The sequence below is a fragment of the Epinephelus moara genome, chromosome 24 (assembly GCF_006386435.1).
Source record: "Epinephelus moara isolate mb chromosome 24, YSFRI_EMoa_1.0, whole genome shotgun sequence".
In the NCBI taxonomy this organism is placed as follows: domain Eukaryota; kingdom Metazoa; phylum Chordata; class Actinopteri; order Perciformes; family Serranidae; genus Epinephelus; species Epinephelus moara.
In genome coordinates, this window is record NC_065529.1 from 48593797 (window position 1) to 48612608 (window position 18812).

Consider the following 18812-nt stretch of genomic DNA (forward strand, 5'->3'; position numbering starts at 1 on the left):
GGAAGAGGGATCCCTCCTCAGTTGCTCTTCCTGAGGTTTCTACCGTTTTTTTTCCCCGTTAAAGGTTTTTTTTGGGGGAGTTTTTCCTTATCCGCTGCGAGGGTCATAAGGACAGAGGGATGTTGTATGCTGTAAAGCCCTGTGAGGCAAATTGTGATTTGTGATATTGGGCTTTATAAATGAAATTGATTGATTGATTAATTGATTGAATCTATGCCATGAAGGATGAAAGCAGTTCTGAAGGTAAAAGGGGTTTAACCCAGTACTAGCAAGGTGTGCCTAATAAAGTGGCTGGTGAGTGTGTATGTAGAATAAATGCAAAATAACCAAGTAATACCTCCAAAATGATTTTTTTATTAATTAGAAGTGTTCCAGATTTCATATTTATGTATAATTTACATGCAGTCTGGGCCGTCTGACATTGACCTTGTTTTACATTCATAAAGCACTCAATTACATGTAGTTACATTCCTCCATGTTTGTTCAATATGAGGTGATCAAACAACAGAAAATACTTAACATTCCTGCAGTTGAGCTGCAACACTAAAACACCTCTTGCACATAACAACTTAACACTCTGAAATCAACTCTTCTTCAGTACGATTACTTTTATCTCTGATGTCAGTCACACCCATCCGCAGCCTCCATGAACAGAATTTTAGTCCTCAGGGTGAATCTGGAATTATTAAATCATCAACATAAAAAGCTTGTTTGTTAGAATACATACATGAGATCAGAAAACACCATTGCGTTGCCCAGCAGGTTGATTCACTGACAGCACCATGTGGTATATAACCCACAATTTGTGTTTGTGTCACTTCAAAAATCTAAAAAAAAACAAAAATTGTATCGCGTTAACATAATCACAAAATACATCAAAATATCAATCAATCAATCAATCAATTTTATTTATAAAGCCCAATATCACAAATCACAATTTGCCTCACAGGGCTTTACAGCATACGACATCCCTCTGTATAATATAGATGCCACGCTGCGGACAAAAACAATAATTACAGCCTTGCAGTTTTATGCCTCTGCAGACCAGTCGAGTTGCAGTCACAGTTTATATCCATGTCTGTAAAAACATGCATTCAAAGCTTCACACACATCTTCTTCAGAGACGATCTATACAATCAGCAGTTACAAGATTAGTGTCACAAATTCAGTATCTGAGCAAATGTCTCTCCATCTGTTCCTGAGATAAGATGTTGAATAAAGGGCAGAAATGGTGTTTTTGCAGAACATTATGATGTCACAGTGAAGTTAACCTTTGACCTTTTGGATATAAAACATCATCGCTTTATCATTTTATTCCATTAGACATTTATGTGAAATTTGGTCATAATTGGCATCAAAATTGTTGAGATGTTTTGTGAGGTCACAGATACCTTTGACCGGTGGTTCCCAACTGGTGGGTCCTGGTCCAAAAGTGGGTCGCGGGTCGATTCTGAATGGACCGCAAGTGACTCACAAACATGTCAAGTTTGTAAAAAACACATTATTTTTAAGTATAGCGAACTTCCAGCACAGAGCTTTTATTTTGTGCCATTTCCTGCTGTAGATTGAGTGACTTAGCAAACAGCTTCTCAACAGACACAGCAAACTAGCTTGATGAAGTGGCTGAACGAACGCTCAGTGTCTTAAAATGCGTGGACCTTGAACTAATGACTGAGGAGAAATCTGCACCCTGGGGCCAGACCAGTTGGGAACCACTGCCTGTGACTACTAATTCTAGTCAGTTAATTCTTGAGTCAAAGTGGACATTTGTACCAAATCTGAAGAAATCTCAAGGTTTTCTTGAGATAACACGTTCACAACAATGAGACAGACGAGGTCAACGTAACCTTTGAGCGCTAAAATCTAATCAGTTCATTGTTAGTCAAAGTAGACGGTTGTGCCAAATTTAAGTTAGCTCCCTCAAGGCCATTGAAGGATTGCATTTACAAATATGGACGCACGAGGTCACACTGACCTCGACCTTTGATCACGAATTCTAATCAGTTCATCCTTGAGTCCAAGACGTGTTCACGAGAACAGGACGGATGTACGTACGAACAGATGGACGGACAAACTGCAAACATAATGCCTCCGGCCACGGCCAGCGCAGAGGCATAATCAAGTCTACAGTTGGCAGGTTGAATATATGAGCAGAGAGGATTTCACAGCCTCAACTTCAACATCAGAGAGTTCACAGTCCACTCATGTAACTGAGGTAGTGTAGAAAAATTATACACATATATAAAAAGTCAGAAGAAAGACAGAAAGGATTCATTTAACTGTAGAAATGATGCACACTATGCGGAACAGTTTTTTTCAGATAGATTATAACTGTTTCAATTAAATAATGTTGCAAATAGAAATAAGGGTTAGTTTAGCAAAAGTTGATGGCATATTTGGAAATTTACTGCTTCAAAAATATTGTGACCTCCTCTCAATGAGGAAGCGTATATATCTAGTTCGTGAAAATGTCTCCACAGCAGTGTCAGCTCGATGGTTCCTCCTGTGTATTTTGATCTTCAGGTGCTCTATCAGGTACGTTTCTCCTCACTTCATGAGTTCTTGCAAAGTTTCGTCTTCTCTCCTGTGTGAATACTCGTGGACGGTCAGCTGACCTTTACGTCCGAAAGCTTTCCCACATGTTATGCAAGCAAAAGGCTTCTCACCTGTGTGGATTATAATGTGCCTTTTCAATGCGGACATCTCATAGAATCTGTTCCCGCAGATTTTGCACAGGTACGGCTTCTCACCCGTGTGCATTCTCATGTGGACTTTCAGGCGATTGCTGTGTCGGAAATCTTTTCCGCATATTTCGCAGGAGTACGGCTTCTCACCCGTGTGTGTCGTCATGTGGACAATCAAGTGACTGTTGTATCTGAAATCTTTCCCGCATATTGTGCAACAGTACGGCTTATCATCTGTGTGTGTTGTCATGTGGACTCTCAGGTGACTGTTATACCGGAAATCTTTCCCACATGTTTTGCAAGAAAATGGCTTCTCACCTGTGTGGATTCTCAGGTGTATGTGTAACTGGGACTTAAACTTGAAAGCTTTCCCACAAGTGTCACATTTGAAAGACTTTTCACCCATGTGAGTATTATCTGACATGGTAGAGTTGTACACATTGTTGCTGTGGCTGTTACTTTCATGAAGTCTTGGTTGAAGCTCTGCATTCCCAGGTGAGTCTCCATGCTCGCCTCCAACCTGATCTCGGCTCTCAAAGACATGAGAGCTGTGAGAGAGCAGCCGGTGGTCGCTGTTTGATTCTGAAGCTGGAGAGTTCACAACTATTACTTTCACTACAGTTCCTGCTGAACTGTTATCAGAATTGAAGCTGGGAGTGTGATCTTCACTGTGGTTACTTTCCTCATAAGGAGGAATCAACATGAAGCCATCAGTCTCCTGCTTCAGTACAAGCTGCTCTCCCTCCTGACTGCTGCACAGTTCCTCCTGTTCCTCTTTAATCAGTGAAGGCTCTGGGTCATCTTGGTCCACACTGGAATTCCTCTCTTGAATGCGGAGCTGCTGGTCAGCGTGACCCTCCTCCTCCTCTTCCCTGTCCTCCTCCCCCTCCTCCTCCGCACAGATATGTTGCTGTGGGAGCTCTGTGGGGACAAAGAACAAAAGGAAACATCTGTGATGGCAGAGAAGAAGAACAATGCCTACACGCGAGCACATTAGCAGGACTACCGGTGTATATTTTCATTTGTGGGATTAAATACATGAATCAAATCAATCTGTTTTAGGTTATTAAACTAATTAGGTTTCACATACCTATTCTGTTAACCTCTATGTCGGGTTTCCAAACGACATCCAACAGTTTGCGCTGACGGTCGATCACTTCTTCGTACTCGACGATGGTTCTTTTAAAAACTCCGAATATTTCTTCAGCAGCAGCAGTTAGTCGGATGTTGACAAACTCTCTCAGATACTCCACTGAAGACATGGTTTCCCGTTTATGACTGAAACATTTAACTACGCAACAACTACACCATCACCTCCCTGCTAGGTCCAAACATCCACTGAGCTAACGCAGCCAGCAAGTGCTTATCGTACTTCCGCTGGATGTGTCACCGTGTTTAAGTTCCGGCAGTGGAATTGAGTTACTTTATCTTTCCGCAGGAAAATTTTTAATCCACGATTTATCTCCCTAAAAAACAACGAATACATAAACAGAATAAATTATTACATTTGCCACATTGGCTTCACAGGAAGATAATATTTTATCAAAAACTTACAAAATGATCCTTCCTGCAGTGGCGTAGGGTAGTTAGCAGGGGCCCGAGTGCACGCTATCATGACGGGCCCCAGGGCCGGATTTACTCTGTGTCCTAATGTCCACGCTATCATACTATGTAGTAGGTGAGAAGAAGATTTAGTATATCTGAATGCATAGTATGTCAAAGGCAGTATGCCGAAAATACCAGGATGTTCTTCTACATCAGGTCTGATGCGCAGTGGACAACACATCACATCGACTGAGCCGCAAACAGATGACAGCTTGACACCTCACTGACAGCTGTTTGACAGTGCGTTCAAGTACCTGATGACCAGTCGAACAATAGTAATAGGAATATTAATTAAGTGAATTAAATAATCATAAATACTACAAACAACAAAAAGACATAAGGAGGTGACGGGACAGCGAGGCAGGAGTCCGGTGAACCAAGGAACCAGGAGACCGCAGCAGCTGGGCAGAGACGTGATAGCTCTGTGGCTTAACAGGAACAACAGCAGATCAGCAGGGTCGGATATTGACTGAGCATGGGGAACAGGTGTCAGCCAGCTTACCTGTGTGTATGTAGCCTTTTTGTAGCAGTTAATCGAGGTGAAGCCATTTCATTTTTTACCTAATACACAAACTGATGTATGCCTGTTTCAAGCCTCTGTATGTAAAAATCTTAATCACCAGAATAACTCTAGCTGTCCAGTAAATTTTTGCCTGTAAAATGCTGTGATGTCGAACTAAATGTAGAATGGAAGGCAAGTAATCAAAGAATACCTAAAACAGATGATTTTTAAAAAAAATGTATTAAAAGTGTCAAGATTTAACATCAGTGCATTTAAATTCAATCTTGGCCATCTGAAGACAATCAGTGTTGTACATAAATACAGTACTGAAGTACTAAGTTACATTTCTCCACTGCATACATGTTTTTTAAATATGAGGAAGTTTCACTGATCAAACTACCAAACAGTATCAAATTATACTTTGGAGGGTTACTTTGGTGTTTCCCCATGTTTTTGTTTCTTTGAGTGCTTTCACACCTGCCCTGTTCAGTTCTGTTTAATCAAACTCAAGTTCATTTGCCCCCTTCGTGCGGTTCGTTTGGGCAGGTGTGAACACAGCAATTACACTCAGGTGTGAACCAAAACAACCGGACTGAGACCTTCCTGAAGAGGTGGTCTCAGTCCGGTTCCAAATGAACTCTGGTGCGGTTGGTGAGAAGGTGTTGCGACCTGGATGTGAAGCAACTGCAGTCACATGACACATTGTTTGGGTTAAACATGAGCATGTTACAGTCCTGGAGGATTATTAATGTGCACCTCCTCCTGTACTGCCTTAATATGCACATTCAGCACATCCAATGCATCAAAACATTGTTTTCTAGTTGGAGCCGCGCCTCGTTTTCAAACTGTATGGTTTGACTAAAATGAACAATGACAGCAATATAGTCCACGATGAGCAGCGCTAAAATCAACCTGCGTAGTTGTCCCTCCATTGTGACATTAGAAAGTGTCACATTTATCTTGCAAGTGTACTCTTCTTCAACGTTTGCTTTACTTCCTGGATTTTTCCCACATGGAAATTCTGACCAATCAAGAGCAGCTTTCTCACACAAGGCATTTGATCTGGTCCTCTTGTAAATGCTGCCGTGAGAACATGAACCAACTCTAGGCAATTATACAACTTTGGAACAACATGAGTCCCTGATTCAGACCAGAGGAGACGACTCTAGGTCTGAAAGCAGCCTAAGTGAATAATGGGGGCACATTTGTTTTAAAAATCAGTCCCATCTTAAGCTGGCAGCAACAAAACAGGCTGCAAATAACCACTCTGTGTATTTGTTCACCGTTGATGTATGTCCACTAAAAGTGATCGTTTTTGCCACTGACAGACTCAAATAATTATTTTAAGTGCCTGACAACATTATGGAAAGGATCCCTACAGAGATGGAGCTTTTTGTTCGACCAGAAATAGCCCAAAATCTCTATCAACAGACCCACCAGGCTACATTTGAATAAACAGTCATTTAAGTGTGTAATTCTAGTTTTGTCTTAATTAAAACTAAGACGAAGAAAAGTAAAACTTTCCCCACAAGTGCTGCAATTAAATGGCTCCTCACTTCTGTGCGTTGTGTGTTTTGCCTATAAAGCACTACAAATGAATCATCTCCCACATATTTTACAGACACAAGGCCACTTGTCTGTATGAGATCTTATAAGCTGTGCTAACTGAGACACATTAAAGTGTCTTCTCTCGGAGAATTTGCAAAATTACTGCTTCTCATCTGTATGACTTCTCACGTGGACTTTCAAGTGAGCACTACGTCCGAAAGCTCTCCCACATATTTTACATGTATATGGCCTCTCACCTGTGTGGACTCTTACATGAGCGCGCAGTACAGATATCTGAGAAAACCTTTTCCCACAGACTTGGCAAGAATGTGGCTTCTCACCTGTGTGGACTCTTACATGCCTTTTCAATGTGGACAAGTCACAGAAACTTACGCCGCAGGTCTTGCAAAGGTACGGCTTCTCACCTGTGTGGATTCTCATGTGGCTTTTCAAGTTACTGCTCGATCTAAAAGCTCCCCCACATGTTTTACATGTAAACGGCTTCTCGCCCGTGTGGATTTTTAGATGGTACAACAAGCCACTATAATACAGGAAATCTTTTCCACATGTTGTGCAAGAATACGGCTTCTCACCTGTGTGGATTTTTTCATGAGTGTTCAAAACTGACTTGTCACTGAATCTTTTCCCACATGTTTTGCATGAAAATGGCTTCTCACCTGTGTGTTGTCTCATGTGTGCATGCAACTGGGACTTAAACTTAAAAGCTTTCCCACATGTCTCACACTTAAACCTTTTACCTGTGTGAGTGTCACACTGAGTCTTTGAGTTGTTTACATTGTTACTGTGACAACTACTTTCAAGATGTCTTTTCTTTGGTTGAAGCTCTGTATTCCCAGGTGATCCTGAGTCTTCTTGCTCGCCTCCAACCTGATCTTGGCTCTCAGTGACATGAGAGTTGTGAGAGAGGGGCTGGTAGTTAGTGTTTGGTTCTGCTTCACTGTGGTCACTTTCCTCATAAGGAGGAATCAACATGAAGCCATCAGTCTCCTGCTTCAGTACAAGCTGCTCTTCCTCCTGACTGCTGCACACTTCCTCCTCTTCCTCTTTAATCAATGGAGGCTCTGGCTCCTCTTGGTCCACACTGGAGTTCATCTCCTGAATAAAGAGCTGCTGCTCAGCAAGGTCTTCCTCATCCTCCTCATCCTCCTCCTCCTTACAGACATGCTGCTGTGGGAGCTCTGGAGGGACAGAGAACAAAAGGAAAATGCTACTAGTATGATGGTAAAGAAGGAAATGCAATACACATAAAAACACAATAAAAAATAAACAATACAAAGATAACAGTGTCCAAAAAGCAGTAGGTAGAAGTAGAGCTTAGATGTCCCAACCCCTGTCTTACATTTCTTCTTTTAACTCATATATTATTTCAACAAATTCCCAAATTTACTTACAACTAATATAAAACTGTCCTCGGTCTATTTACCCCCCAATTAAATAAATAAGTAATACCGAGTTTATTTACAGTTACAAGTACCACCCTGTGATACAAAATAAATATGAACTTGCCAAGCACAACCTTTCCTCATCTATACAACTTTTTCATACAGTTGTAAAAAAATGATTTATAATTGTTCCACACGTCCACCCACACACTGAAATACACAGACTCCTCATAGTTGTACAAACACATTGTTTTTAAAATTAAATTCTCCTCTTAAACTATAACTCCCCTCCCTGTCCTGTCACAAAACATTTTTGCATATTGCCCGGAGGTAGATTATTTCTCGCTTTAAATATGGTTATTGCAGTTTTTAATTTGACAAGATCTAAATATGTCCATGCATGAGACTTTAAAAACAGTGTGATGGTGTGTTCCCTGTACTCTGTAATGGTTGTAGGCTGCTTCATAGTACCAGTATATGTTTAAACATTCCCAGTTATATAAACCATAATCCCTGTTCTCTGTTATTAAACTGAAAACATAATACACACCTGTCCTGTGTAACTTTAATTCAGGTTTCCAAACGATATCCAACAGTCTGCGCTGACGGTCGATCACTTCTTCGTACTCGACGATGGTTCTTTTAAAAACTCCGAATATTTCTTCAGCAGCAGCAGTTAGTCGCTCGTTGACAAACTCTCTCAGATACTCCACTGAAGACATGGTTGTTTAATTATAACTGAGATATTTAACTACGCAACAACAACACCATCATCTTCCAGCTAACTCCACCAGAGCTAACGCAGCTAGCTAACGTTTGGTTTGTTTACTTCCGCTGGATGTGTCACAGTGTTTAAGTTCCGGCAGTGGAATTGAGCTACTTTTTCTTTCCGCTCATCAACAGGGATCAGTAGTTTCCTCCTTAAGTATGACACTAAGACTTAATTTCTCCTTTCCTTCTCACAAACACGGCTCATAGTTAAGTGAAAAAATGGCAGAAGAAAAAAAGGCAAAAACCATATTGGTCAGAGGAGGAAAAGATTAAACCTCTGGAGGAAACAATCATAGACAGCACAAACTACAAAGTATATTTGAGCCCAAATACTACAAACCAGAAAAGGATTGGAGGAAGAAATTGCAACAAATATTATTTTAAATCTATAGAATAAAAACAAAAGTGTAGACACTGGGTTGTCCTGGTCACAGAACACTCTTCTCGGGGTGTGTTTCTTTCATTTATCACCATAATCCCGCTCATGTTGCAGTTAAGATAGAGTCAAAGGAACCTTAAGATTTTTTTTTTTTTTTTTACCTTGCTGTGGTTGCAAAGGCCTTTTGTCACAACTGAAACAAATTCACATCTGGTATAAATGGGATGCTGCTTGTTGTCATGAAAGAATGGAGACAAACAAATAGCTCCTGTTTTACATTTTATTTTATATTAAAACATTGTCCTTCTTATTATTAAACAGTATATAAATATATATAAATATGTATATATACATGTAGACGGATGTATAAATAAACAGATATAGATGAACATACATATAAAGACAATATAGTTGATGATTGCTGCTTTAAAGTATCTTTAAAGTGTCTCTTTAATGCAGATCTCTCAAAATTATGACTTCCCACTAGAGTGGACTCTCATGTGTGTTTTCAAGTCACTGTTCTGTATGAAACCTCTCCCACATGTCTCACATGCAAATGGCTTCTCACCTGTGTGGATTCTTAAATGTCTTTTCAACGTGGACATGTCGAGGAGTCTTTTCCCGCAGGTCTTACAATCGTACGGCTTCTCTCCTGTGTGGATTCTCATGTGGACCGTTAACTGACCATTACGTCTGAAAGTTTTACCACACATTTTGCACAAAAACGGCTTCTCGCCCGAGTGGATCCTCATGTGGACTGTCAAGTCACTTTTCTGTCTGAAAGTTCCCCCACATGTTTTACATGTAAACGGCTTCTCGCCTGAGTGGATTCTCATGTGCACCGACAAGCCACTGTTAAATTGGAAATGTTTTCCACATATGTCACATGAATACCGCTTCACACCTGTGTGGACTCTCTGGTGTCTGTACAGTTTTGAATTATACTTAAAAACTTTCTCACACGTGTCACATTTAAAAGACTTCTTGCCTGTGTGAGTGTCACAGTGAGTCTTTGACATGGTACAGTTGTTATCATCGTTCCTGTGTCTGCTGCTTTCAAGATGTCTTTTCTTTGGTTGAAGCTCTGTATTTCTAGTTGATCCTGAGTCTTCCCGCTCGCCTCCAACCTGATCTTGGCTCTCAGTGACATGAGAGCTGTAAGAGAGGAGCTGGTAGTTAGTGTTTGTTTCTGGTTCACTGTGCTCACTTTCCTCATACGGAGGAATCAACATGAAGCCATCAGTCTCCTGCTTCAGTACAAGCTGCTCTTCCTCCTGACTGCTGCACACTTCCTCCTCTTCCTCTTTAATCTGTGGAGGCTCTGGGTCATCTTGGTCCACACTGGACTTCCTCTCCTCAATACAGAGCTGCTGTTTGGCAAGGTCTTCCTCCTCCTCCTCCTCCTCCTCCTCCTCCTTACAGACATGTCGCTGTGGGAGCTCTGGAGGGACAAAAAGATTAGGATACTACTGTGATGGTAAAGATGGAAATGCAGACATGCGAGCAAATTGGGAACAATATACACTCACCAGCCACTTTATTAGGTACACCTTACTAGTACCAGGTTGGACCCCTTTTGCCTTCAGAACTGCCTTAATTCTTGGTGTCATAGATTCAACAAGGTGCTGGAAACATTCCTCAGAGATTTTGGTCCACATTGACATGATGACATCACACAGTTGCTGCAGATTTGTTGGCTGCACATCCATGATGATAATCTCCCGTTCCACCACATCCCAAAGGTGCTCTATTGGACTGAGATCTGGTGACTGTGGAGGCCATTGGAGTACAGTGAACTCAGTTTGAGATGATGTGAGCTTTGTGACATGGTGCGTTATCCTGCTGGAAGTAGCCATCAGAAGATGGGTACACTGTGGTCATAAACGGATGGACACGGTCCANATCTTGAACCAGTCTGGCCATTCTCCTCTGACCTCTGGCATCAACAAGGCATTTTGGCTCACTGGATATTTTCTCTGTCTGGGACCATCCTCTGTAAACCCTAGAGATGGCTGTGGCACCAACAAGCATGTCAAGTTCAAAGTCACTTAAATCACCTTTCTTTCCCATTCTGATGCTCAGTTTGAACTTTAGCAGGTCGTCTTCACCATGTCTACATGCCTAAATGCATTGAGCTGCTGCCACGTGATTGGCTGATTAGCTAATTGTGTTAAGGAGCAGTTGAACAGGTGTACCTNTCTGGGACCATCCTCTGTAAACCCTAGAGATGGCTGTTGCACCAACAAGCATGTCAAGTTCAAAGTCACTTAAATAATCTTTCTTCCTCATTCTGATGCTCCGTTAGAACTTCAGCAGGTCATCTTCACCATGTCTACATGCCTAAATGCATTGAGCTGCTGCCACGTGATTGGCTGATTAGCTAATTGTGTTAAGGAGCAGTTGAACAGGTGTACCTAATAAAGTGGCCGGTGAGGGTCTGTTTAAACAATCTATTTTGTGTCATTAAACTAGTCAGTATAACACACCTGTCAGGTGTAGCTGCTGCTGATCAGAGAGAACCTCCTTCTCCTCTTTGCAGACATACTGCTGCGGGAGCTCTGAAGGAACAGAGACCAAAAGAAATACGACACTATTGTGATGGTAAAAAAGGAGATGCAGACATGGAAGCAAATTATTACCATTAATTAAGCTTACACACCTATCCTGTGAAGCTTTATATCGGGTTTCCAAACGATATCCAACAGTCTGCGCTGACGGTCGATCACTTCTTCGTACTCGACGATGGTTCTTTTAAAAACTCCGAATATTTCTTCAGCAGCAGCAGTTAGTCGGACGTTGACAAACTCTCTCAGATACTCCACTGAAGACATGGTTGTTTAATTATGACTGAAACGTTTAACTACGCAACAACTACACCATCATCTCCCTGCTGATTCCAAACATCCACTGAGCTAACGCAGCCAGCGCTTGTTTTGTTTACTTCCGGTGGATGTGTTACAGTGTTAATGTCCCCCTAGTGGAATTTCCGGTCATCAAAAGTTTCTGACAGCAGTAAAATTATGCTTTATCCACAGTTTGTTTCCCTTTTTCTTGTTTAGCATCCGTAATGCATTTTTTTTCTTTTTTAAAAGGGAGGTATTGATTTTTTTGCGATGTGATAACGCTTTATACAAACTGCCCGTGATTTCCACTGGCAATTTCTCCTTCGCTGGAAGTTATTATATCCTCCTAAGACCCTGTGTCCTCATATGAGGACATCACATTTTGGGTTTACTTGACCTTATACTTCATTCTACTTTAAGGAAATGGCCACTTTAGAACGACAGTACTTACTGACCCTCATGCCGACAAGAAGTCCAGTGTAGTTTTTTAATCCACAAAACTCGGTATCGGAGGATAACAGCTAGCCAGAATAACAGCTACACTTGAAATGCACGGAACCCACATTTTGAAACTGTAATAAAACTCCGCTAATGTATTTCAAAAACGTCAGAACGTCTCGTCCGTCGTAATCCAAGTGCCCTAAAGCCACGTGAGACTAGCTGATGGCTAGTGGTGGTGCCAGTTCTCGAGTCTCGCGCGAGTTGCCATGTAAACACAGCACTCCTGCAGGGCGGTGAGAAATGATGCTATTAAAGTGGAGTAAATTACGTCTTTTCAAGTCAATTTTGCATGCCATGGCTTCAGGGCACTTGGATTACGATGGACGAGCCGTTCTGACGTTTTTTTAAAAAATGGATTAGCGGAGTTTTATTACAGTTTCAAAATGTGGGTTCCATGCACTTCAAGTGTAGCTGTTATTCCGGCTAGCTGTTATCCTCCGATACCCCAAATGAGTTTTGTGGATTAAAAAACTACACTGGACTTCTTGTCGGCATGAGGGTCAGTAAGTACTGTCTGTATTTTCATTCTAAAGTGGCCATTTCCTTTAACTAAGACCTGTTGTCCTTGTTCATGGACACTTTTTTGTGCCATCTAGTGGTAGTAAGAGCACAATACACTAATCCACGTACAAAGAAGATGGCGGCCTTCTCTGCCAAGTCAGTCTGCAGCCGATCCCGACACAAAAGTGGACAAGGTAACAAGCTAAGACGCTGTTAATTAGAAAGTACTCATTTGAAGACATTGGGATTTTATTATTGTCTCGTTTGAGGACATTGGGATTTTATTATTGTCTCGTTTGAGGACATTGGGATTTTGTTAGTGTTGACAATGTTTAGCTTTTTACACCTATCAGGTATGACTGATTCCAAATAGCTAGACCCCCACTCTTTGTTAATGTAAGAACTCTGTATTTGGAGACCTGGATTCATCATCCTCCTTCAATCATACCATCTGGAAGGTAAACACCAAAGACTTTCCACATTTTTCATTCTTATGTGCACATGCTAATAAAAATGAGTCTTTGATAATTGAAATGAAACTTGAGGAAGTGAACAGTGAGTCCACTGTGAAGCACTCGCTGTCAGATGGCAATAACACTCAGCATTTAGCAGATGCCTTTTTCCAAGAGCGATAAATACAAGCTCAGTGGAGGAAGTGAATTTCTAAGATTTCTAACTTTACTAGCAACCAACTGAATGAGTGCAAAAATCTCAATAAAGTAGAGTGACACAGTGCAATATAGTAGAAGAGAAGGAAAAGCTGCACCAAATACCAACAACACTGCAGTCCACAAGCTGTGTCTTTATCTGAAGACTGTGATCAGGCTCATTATTGCCCAGTTTTTTTTCTTCCCTACAGTTTAAACCTGGGGATAAAAATGTGTCTTACGTGAGGGTAAAATTACATATTGAATAATAAATTTTAAATATTTCAAATACACAAATACAAGCTCTTAAAATGTTTTATTACAAATGACATTTTTTGTTATGTCCAGCAGAATACAAATTACAAAATACTCAAAATTAATCCCAGCTGGCCACCAGCGTTGTTAGACGTTCATATTTGAATTTAGGTTGATGTGATGTCACGTGAACAAAATCCAACATCTTTCAAATGTCTCACGCCAGCATCATCTTGACGTAGATTAACGTAGTTGTAAGGTTTGGTGAACAAAACCCAATGTCTGCAGAACATCATAATGTTTACAAACACCTGACCTGAAATTCTTAAAGTCATTGGACATTTAAAATATTGTCAACCTGATTTTCATTACAACCTAAATTTTACGTCTATCCAACGTCAGAGTCCGGCGTCTTCTGACACCATTCTGACGGCAGGTGCCAGCTGGGATTTTACACACAATGTAAAATAACTACATTTAATTCAAATACTGCTCAACTATGGTCACCACAAACATTCAAAACAATAATCACATCACGTTGATGCACTCACTAAATACATTAAAATATAAATGACTGCAGACAAAAACCGCTGTAGTTGGCAGGATGAACACATCAGTGACACAAGTGTGAGTATGTGGCTTCTCACTTCTGTGAGTTCTTCTGTGTTTGACCGTGAACCAGGACTGAATCGTCTCTCACATATTTTACAAACACAAGGCTCCTCGCCTGTATGTGATCTTATGTGCAGGGTTACCAATCCTATAATCCTATACAGTGATTCAGCCACACATCTTCCAAGGCATATGCAAACTGCGAGCACTTGCTCCTCACTCGTTAGACACCAACAGACTGGTACTTGACAAAGGCTGCGCAACTTCTGGGGGACAGACAGCCAAAGATCATATTGTTGTCTGTGCAATTTGACGTGTTTGGATTCAAATTTTGTTCGCATTAAATTCTTGTTAAACAAATGTCTGTTCTATGGACATGTCTAATGGCTTCAACAATGGGATTCTTGGTAAATTGAGAGCTGAACCCAAAATCAAATGAGCATATTACAAAAATGTGAAGAGGTAGCACATCCCAGATTTTCAAATAAAGGACAAAATACTCACATTTCACTTGTTAAACTGGCTCACATCACAACATGCTTACACATTTTGGGACACAGCCTTCATCAGAGCTTTTTGGCATTTTCCTGCTTTTCTCATCATGTGACAGCACGCCTCTTTCCGAGTAGGTAAAGCTGCAGCTGGAGCGGCTACATGACCCACCCACCACAATCAGCCCTCTTCACCCATTGGCCTGGAAGTTAACGATTAGCTAGCCATGGAATATGAAGTTAAAAGAGAGGCAGCTGAGGTTAAGGTAAGGGTTACATCTTGTTACTTATGAGTGAATCATATCTTCATGTATTAAATCATAAAGTGGATTATTGCTACTTGTCACGCTGTAGCAGAGTTCAGATAACCATGGCGTTGGTCGGTTTATCTTGTACAAGCGATGGGCGCGGCCTGTAGCAGCATGTCATGTACACTATAAAGGGTGTGTGTCTGCAGCTATACACGTCTCTGTCTTTTCACTGAAAGGGGGCGCGGCCATGGCAATGATGTGATGCAGTCCTGTCTGTGTGTACCACGTGATACTAGGGACATTTCATTGCTCATGCAGCGCAGCACTATATTTTAAATCAGTAATACAAGGAATGTATGTCATGTGACGTTAGACATGTTTTGGGATAATTAGCACAACTGGATTTTTTGCAAACTACTCATTTAGCCGATAACCGATACCGATATATCCGCTTTTTTCCCCCAACTTATTTTAGTGATCATCAAGTCTCTGCTTTTGTGGAATTATGATCATATTTTACATGCATACTCTTATCATGATGGACCACCAGCAGACGGAGACATGAAATACAATACTTTTCAGTGTATGTGATATTCATTCATTGTGCAAAGTAATATAAAGCATGTTGGGTGATTCTGATAGCTCATTTTAAAGCCGACATCGGCCGATCCCGCTGACGTGCCGATATTACCGTGCATCCCGAGAATATTATGAACAATAGCTAAAGCAATGCATATAGACCAAATCACAATGTTTATTTACAATAACCTGCGGGTAGAAAATCCTCATGTCACGCACATGAAATCAAACGGTGCTGTTTTCAGCCCCAAAAAAGACCCACCAAAAATAATCCATATCAGTTGAAGTGTGTGCTAAATTAAGAATATTTTCTCCGGTTTACCTTTCCATCAAACAGTCTTTTCAAATATTCAAACATGGCGCACACTTCCACTGATACTGATGGTTTTTTTTAGGTGGCTAAAACATGTTTTGCTGTGGCCCTGTCCACATCAGTACACTGCGTAGCTTCCGTGCTGGTAGATTTGGTTCATCAGAGACACTAGCAAAGCAACAAAGCGCATAAAATAAGCACAGCAGAAGCGTCAGATCGGTGGGACCACTGTGTATAGCTATACATATTTAAACGTTACAGTTACGGCTGAAAGTGACAACAAAAATCAACAAGTCTGTCAGCTTTACATCTCCACAAGTATAATCGACTGCCAGTTTTGCACCCAGAAATGATTGTTGAGGTTAGTGCGATGTTAAGGTGAGTCTTATGTATAATGTTTCCAGGAATTTCATAACCGCAGGGACCCTGTATGCCTCGCCAGTTGAGACACTTTAAAGCAGTGGCTCCCAACTGGTCCAGATGTCTCCTTTATGGGCCACACAGTTTAATATATTCAGCGTCATACTGGTGTTTGGCCGTGTCGTTGAGCTAGTTTACGGTCTCTGTCAAGTAGCTGTCCATTCGTCACTCACTCTACAGCAGGAAACGACACTTCAAAGTAAAACCTCTTTGCTGGAAATTCATTGTACTTCAAAATAAAGTGCGTTTTGACCGACCAGGAGGGAACCACTGCTTTAAAGTGTCTCAAAATTATGACTTGTCACTCGAGTGGATTCTCATGTGGGCTTTTAAGTCATTATTCTGTATGAAACCTCTCCCACATATTGGACACGTATATGGCTTCTCACCTGTGTGGATTCTTACATGCCTGTTCAACGTGGACGTGTCACGGAGTCTTTTCCCGCAGGTGTTGCAAACGTACGGCTTCTCACCTGTGTGGATTCTCGTGTGGACTGTCAACTGACTGTTGTGTCTGAAAGCTTTTCCACACGTTTTGCACGAGAACGGCTTCTCGCCCGAGTGGATCCTCATGTGGACTGTCAAGTCACTGTTCTGTCTGAAAGTTCTCCCGCATGTTTTACATGTGAACGGCCTCTCGCCTGAGTGGATTCTCATGTGCACCAACAAGGCGTTGTTATATCGGAAATGTTTTCCACAGGTTTCGCAGCGATACGGCTTCACACCTGAGTGGCCTCGTATGTGAGTGTTCAACGCTGATTTCTCGATGAAGCTTTTCCCACAGATGTTGCAAGAATACGGCTTCTCACCTGTGTGGACTCTCTGGTGTATGAACAGCTTTGAGTTATACTTAAAAACCTTCCCACATGTGTCACATTTGAAAGGCTTGTCATCTGCATGAGTGTTATGGAGCATATCTGACACAGTAGAGTTGTAGACATTGTTGCTGTGGCTATTACTCTCAAGGTGTCTTGGGAGAAGCTCTGCATTCCCAGGTGATCCCGAGTCTTCCTGCTCGCCTCCAACCTGATCTCGGCTCTCAGTGACATCATAGCTGTGAGAGAGCAGCCGGTGGTCGCTGTGTTCGTCTGATATCACAAAGCTCGTCACTGGCATGTCGTCGACAGACTCTTTCTCTGCTGCACTCAGAGCATTGTAAGGTCTGATGTTCAGAGTCTGATCTTCACTTTCCTCATAAGGAGGAATCAACATGAAGCCATCAGTCTCCTGCTTCACTACAAGCTGCTCTCCCTCCTGACTGCTGCACACTTCCTCCTCTTCCTCTTTAATCTGTGGAGGCTCTGGGTCATCTTCGTCCATACTGGAGTTCATCTCCTGAATGCAGAGCTGCAGCTCAGCCAGACCCTCCTCCTCCTCCTCATCATCATCATCCTCCTCCTCCTTACAGATATATTGCTGCGGGAGCTCTGGAGGAACAAAGAACAAAAGGAGTACGATTGTGATTTTAAAGAAGGAGATGCAGACATGGAGGCAAGTTAACACCAGTTTAAACACGTTAGGATTACATATTAACTTAGTTTTACGCACCTATTCTGTGAAGCTTTATCTCAGGCTTCAAAACCACATCCAACAGTTTGCGCTGTCGGTCCAGCTCCTCTTCATACTCGACGATGGTTCTTTTAAAAACTCCGAATATTTCTTCAGCAGCAGCAGTTAGTCGGATGTTGACAAACTCTCTCAGATACTCCACTGAAGACATGGTTGTTTAGTCATGAATAAAGTGTCTCGAGGTTTTACTGAGAGAATAAATCCCCAGAATTCACTCAATGGCTCGATGTAGGTACGGCAACTGGCGCATGTCTTCTGTTTACTTCCGCTGATGTCACACGGTAAAGTTCCGACGCTGGAGTGGTTCTGTTTTTATCTGTTCCGCTTTCAAGTGTTGCCATTAAAAATAAATGTTTTAACATATTTGTGCCAACGTTTGTCCTGCAACTGAATTTTATGTCCTCATGAAAACCTAAAAGTCGATATTTTTTTTTTATCGGCGAGAATGATAAAATAAATAAATATAGAAATATTATCAATTTTAAATTCATATGGAGGAATAAATGTCAGCACATAAGAAAGAATGACATGGTTTAAGAACTATGAAGAGAGAGGAGTGAATGTCTTTGATTCTGACATCATGAATGGTGTCCTGAAGTTATAAATGGTTTAAATCTTTTATTAAGAATAGTCACCCCTTTTGGTTTCTTGTCCCCAAAAAATGGGAGGAATAGACATTTTACTACGCTGTGATTATGAGTGTAACTTGCTACCAGTAACTATTAAGTTCAATAAAGAATTAAATAATAAATAAAATTGAAATTTTATTTACTCAATTATTGTACTCATGAAAATATGTACAGATATGTAATATTATTTTTTATAATATATTTATATTTTTTCCAATCATTTTTTATATTTTATTTGTCATTTTTATAATTTTTGATTTTATTTTTATAATTATTTTATTATTATGTACAAACATTAGATATTATTTT

The 18812-nt window shown here is 41.0% G+C and overlaps 2 protein-coding genes across 2 annotated transcripts; both read right to left on the minus strand.

The window, feature by feature from the left end:
- Positions 1-334: 334 nt before the first annotated feature.
- LOC126385936 (zinc finger protein 436-like) lies at positions 335-8569 on the minus strand. The gene is made up of 4 exons (XM_050037981.1): positions 8293-8569; positions 6503-7538; positions 3775-3992; positions 335-3605 (listed from the first exon to the last, which is right to left on the minus strand). The coding sequence occupies exons 1-4, from the start codon at positions 8462-8464 to the stop codon at positions 2548-2550; spliced, it is 2484 nt and encodes an 827-aa protein (XP_049893938.1). The 5' UTR covers positions 8465-8569; the 3' UTR covers positions 335-2547.
- A 518-nt stretch (positions 8570-9087) lies between these two features.
- Positions 9088-18141, minus strand: LOC126385937 (zinc finger protein 3-like). Its single transcript, XM_050037982.1, has 5 exons — positions 17854-18141; positions 16599-17732; positions 11552-11728; positions 11379-11450; positions 9088-10333 (listed from the first exon to the last, which is right to left on the minus strand). Exons 1-5 carry the CDS (start codon positions 18023-18025, stop codon positions 9363-9365), a joined length of 2526 nt encoding a protein of 841 aa, XP_049893939.1. The 5' UTR covers positions 18026-18141; the 3' UTR covers positions 9088-9362.
- Between the last annotated feature and the right edge of the window lie 671 nt (positions 18142-18812).